The sequence below is a fragment of the Nothoprocta perdicaria genome, unplaced genomic scaffold (assembly GCF_003342845.1).
Source record: "Nothoprocta perdicaria isolate Ctin4 unplaced genomic scaffold, notPer1 scaffold_83, whole genome shotgun sequence".
NCBI lineage: Eukaryota > Metazoa > Chordata > Aves > Tinamiformes > Tinamidae > Nothoprocta > Nothoprocta perdicaria.
The window spans coordinates 2,646,607-2,651,002 of NW_020456121.1; the positions used below are offsets into that span (position 1 = coordinate 2,646,607).

The following is a 4,396-nucleotide window of genomic DNA, read 5'->3' on the forward strand; positions in this document are numbered from 1 at the left end:
ATGTGCTTCGGTTATTCCCCACCCCCCCGCACCTATCGTTCCGTACAACAGAGAGTGCTGTCCCAGAGGGGAGGAAGGCCGGCGGCAGCTTCCTCGAGAAGTGGGATTACAGCAAGTCTAAAGGAGATTGCATTTGCGGGCGCAACAAAGAAAATTTATTAGAAATCAGGAATGACAGTAAATACTCCCATTTCTAGGCAAGTGCTGCTCGTAGCCTTGGATCAGGAGGTGACAGCGGCAGCAGCACTTGCAAAGTCTCACTGTAAGGTTTGCTCGGGCGCGGATGTGTGTGTGGGGTGCTAGTATAATTCTTAAATAAAAGTAGCAATGCAGCCGAGAACAGAGAGGGCAAAGTAAGTAGATGTCAGCGAAAGGAGCGTCCCCGCCTGCCGCTCTTCTTCCAGCGATTCTTCTCGCTGGGCTCTAAAATCCACCTCCGAAATAAGAATAAAGAAAAGCATTAGCTAATATTTAGCGTGCAGTTCTGTCCGAGGACAAATGAGAGAGAAGCTGCATCATTAGGACCTAAAAGGCAACAAAACAAAAATCAGAGCATAATGATGCACCTAAATGAAGGGGGAAATGTTGCACAGCTCATTTTATTAATCAGACTGTCAATTCCACCCCAGAGGCCAAACCCCAGAGCAATTCAAGCAGGATCTGATCAAGCTAAGGACAAGAGCTTTACTCCTCACTTCTTGTCTCTCTTTCCTTCCACCTGGATATATTTGTCTGCTCAGAAGCCGCCTTCATTATCCACTGACAGGAGCTTGTATTTATTTGCTTATAAACCTGTTACAATAAATGATTATTCGAACAGCGTCATTCGTACCTTAATGACGAGCACTACTTTTTGATGAATGACATTTCAGGCTAGAAAGGATGTATGGGTCATTTTGACCAGTCATTCCCTCGCTTTGGCATCCCACAATTTTTACGCCTCCTTCAAAAAGAGATAATAATATTTAGAGACACTTGCCGGGCTGAATGTGAATTAGCCCCTGCTGCAGCTCATCATTAGCACAGGACCAGCCCTGCAACTTTGACATTTTTTATAAAGCTGAGATGATGGAAAGAATAAGAAAAGAGATGATCCTGATGGAGAGAGGGCTACACAGCCCTACAGCTGGCAAAAGGCTCTCGAATTTGTCAGACTCAGCTGGAAATGCGGTACTGGAGGCCCTTGAAAATTCTCAACACAGTGGTCGCCTCAGCCCGAGACTAACTCCCGCCTCGCTGCATAGCGCGATAGGGGACATCTCTGCCAAAGGCAAATTTGAAATAGACACTTTATTCAACCTTCAACATCCGAGCAGCGAAAGTGCCGTCTCATCCGAAATCCCTTCGTCGGAGAACAGGAAGAAAATCAGCCTTTACCCCGAAGTTGCTCCGGAGGCAGATATGAACAGTGATGTGGAGGTGGGCTGCTCCGCGCTACGCTCCCCGGCCAGCCTCCCGTCCTCCCAGCTGAAGGAAAACAATAACAAAGGTAACTCTTCGCTTACCATCTCCGTCTAAGCTCTGCACTTTACAAATTGGATTTTAAAATAATAATAATCATTAAAAAACGCCTTCCCCGCCTGCACCGAAGTTGCTCCCCTTTGGAAACAGCGCTCGCTCTTCTGCAAAGACGGAGCTCGAGGCTGTAAAATATTATTGTGATGCCTGCGTTATCACGATAGGCGAGATACGTTGCCCAGTGAGTGCTGTGCTGCTGTGTGTGTGCTTGTATGACTGTGCTTGTGTATATCCAAACTCCTTGATATATATATATATATATGCACACACATATATATATATGTATATAATGTAGAGAATATACGTGGGCACCATTATCTACTCAACTATATTCAGGGAATATTTTCTCTTTCTCTCTCTTTTTTTTTTTCCTTGCGCCTTTAAAGCTATGTGTGTCTCTCTAGCTATTTAAATGTGTTTATATGGCTTAAATAGGAGAGGGAGAGAGAGGGAAGGGAGTGCAAAATGCCTGTATTTGTGTTCGTCCTTCTCCCCGCGTATGCAACGTGCCATTGTGTGGCCGTTTAGCARTAATTGCGCATTGTTCACTTTTCCCCTGCCTCTAGCAGAGGGTTTCAGAGAGCCCGCTTTGCAGGCAGCGTTGATGGACGATTGCTGTTATTATTGCTATAATTGGGAAAGGGAGAGCCAGGTGAGCAGCGGATTTCCTAGGGGCCACAGTGCATGCCTTTTTTGTCAAATGTGCCAAAGAAAGGAAGGCACCCTCGACGTAACGAGAGGGAGAAAGAGAGGAAAAAAAAAAAAAAAAAAAAAAAAAAAAAAAGCGCCTTTATGGCCGCTGATATTTTGGGCGTCTCTAATGAAAATAATAAAGGTCCTCGGAGGGGCAAAAAAGCGACGAAAAGAGCCCTGGCGGAGCCGCGCCAAGCTCCGGCCCAAGCCCTCACCTACTCCAACGCGGCCCTCTGTAATTACCCCAAACGCCCGATTTACTCAGAATAAAGCGGGTATGAAGCGACTAAAAAAAAAGCGCTTTATTGATTCCATTACGGGTGGCAATTTGCACCCATGACAGCGAGCATTAATTACGGGCGCGCGGGCAGGACGCGGCTCACGGCCCCGCGCGGGACGCGCACCCGTGGCCGCGTCTCAGCGCCGCGCGCTCGCTCCGCTCCGCTCCGCAGGCTACTCGGAGAGCAGCGCGGCTCCCAGCAGCGCTCCCGCCGCCGCCTCCGCAGGCCCCGCCGCCCTGCACAGCAGCGGCGCCCTGGGCGGCTCGGGCGCGGGCGCGGACCAGGTGCGCAGGTACCGCACGGCCTTCACCCGCGAGCAGATCGCCCGCCTCGAGAAGGAGTTTTACCGCGAGAACTACGTGTCGCGCCCGCGCCGCTGCGAGCTCGCCGCCGCGCTCAACCTGCCCGAGACCACCATCAAGGTAGGTGCGCTCCCGCGCAGCCCCCGCGGAGGCGTCCGCGCGGCCACAGGCCCCTCCGCGCTGTCTCCAGGCCGGCAGCGCGGCCCCAATCCCGGGTCAGCCGCACGCAGTGGCCCTGAGCATCCAAAACTCTTCATTTGCTTTTTAATTTTCCTTGTCCTTTATTACATTCATTCCTTTTATTTATTGCATTTTTCCTAAACAGCAGAGGGGAGAGAAAATTTACTTAATCGCTCTTAAAAATCGTGACGGGGGAGCGCGGGGTCATGAAGGCGTCAGTGCTATAGGTGCCACTTCTCCAGGTGGGGGGTGTTGAGGAGAAAGCGCCGGTTTGGGACGGCTGGGAGTAGCCATCGGGCCGGGCGCRGGGCCGCGCGGGGCGCGGACCGGGGCGCGGGGCGCGGGGGGCCCGGAGCGGGGCTCAGGCTGCGCTCTGCTTGTGTCCCGCGCAGGTTTGGTTCCAGAACCGGCGCATGAAGGACAAGCGGCAGCGCCTCGCCATGTCCTGGCCGCACCCGGCCGACCCCAGCTTCTACACGTACATGATGACCCACGCGGCGGCCACGGGCAGCCTGCCCTACCCCTTCCACTCGCACGTCCCGCTCCACTACTACCCGCACGTAGGCGTCACGGCCGCCGCCGCCGCCGCCGCCGCCTCGGGCGCCGCCGCCTCGCCCTTCGCCGCCTCCATCCGCCCGCTCGACACCTTCCGCGCCCTCTCGCACCCCTACTCGCGCCCCGAGCTGCTCTGCACCTTCCGCCACCCCGGCCTCTACCAGCCGCCCGCCGCCAGCATCAACAGCAGCGCGGCCGCCTCGGTGGCGGCGGCGGCGGCGGGGGGCCCGGCGGCGGCGGCGGGGGGCGGCTCGGGGCCCTGCTCCTGCCTCAGCTGTCACAGCAGCCACACGGCGGCGGCGGCGGCGGCCGCCTCCGTGCTGGGCTCGCGGGGCGCCGCGGCCGCCGCCGACTTCCCGTGCGCGGCCGGGGCGCAGCGCCCCGACAGCGGCTTCCTGCCCTACTCGGCCGCCGTGCTGGGCAAGGCGGCCGTGGCGTCGCCCGAGCAGCGCGACGAGGCGCCGCTCACCAGATAACTGCCCCGCCGCGCAGCCCTCCGCGCCCGCGGGGCCGCCGCGCCCGCCCGCCCCTTCACCAGCGCGGCCCGAGGAGCCGGGGCCGCGCGCCCGCTTCCCTAGCATTTCGGTTTGTGGTGGAAGAGAGGGGAAAAAGTCTCGAGTGTTTCTTTTCCTTTTATTTTTTTTTCTTACTTTTTTTTTTTTCTTGTACGGAAAGCGGTGGCTAATGAGGCTGCCGCGGACGGGCCAGTAACGGGCAGGGAAGTGCGAGATTGACAGGATTGGGAGAGGCATTTTTTAAACTCATTCTCTCTGACTACCATATTCCACGCGATCTGGGAAATACTTGAATCTCTCTAGGTGTAGGATGTTGTCCTGAAGCATTTACCTTACAGACACTTTTTTTTTT

General features: G+C 55.4%; 1 protein-coding gene across 1 annotated transcript; it reads left to right on the forward strand.

The window, feature by feature from the left end:
- Nucleotides 1-1,065: 1,065 nt before the first annotated feature.
- EVX2 (even-skipped homeobox 2) lies at nucleotides 1,066-4,005 on the forward strand. Its single transcript, XM_026052098.1, has 3 exons — nucleotides 1,066-1,489; nucleotides 2,664-2,914; nucleotides 3,367-4,005. Exons 1-3 carry the CDS (start codon nucleotides 1,066-1,068, stop codon nucleotides 4,003-4,005), a joined length of 1,314 nt encoding a protein of 437 aa, XP_025907883.1.
- Nucleotides 4,006-4,396: the final 391 nt, after the last annotated feature.

Excerpts from the sequence above, each read along its gene's own strand:
- EVX2 (XM_026052098.1), top strand. The coding sequence starts at position 1,066 with ATGATGGAAAGAATAAGAAAAGAGATGATCCTGATGGAGAGAGGGCTA. Across the intron at positions 1,490-2,663 it reads GAAGGAAAACAATAACAAAG|GCTACTCGGAGAGCAGCGCG; the intron begins GTAACTCTTCGC and ends TCCGCTCCGCAG. Across the intron at positions 2,915-3,366 it reads TGCCCGAGACCACCATCAAG|GTTTGGTTCCAGAACCGGCG; the intron begins GTAGGTGCGCTC and ends TGTCCCGCGCAG.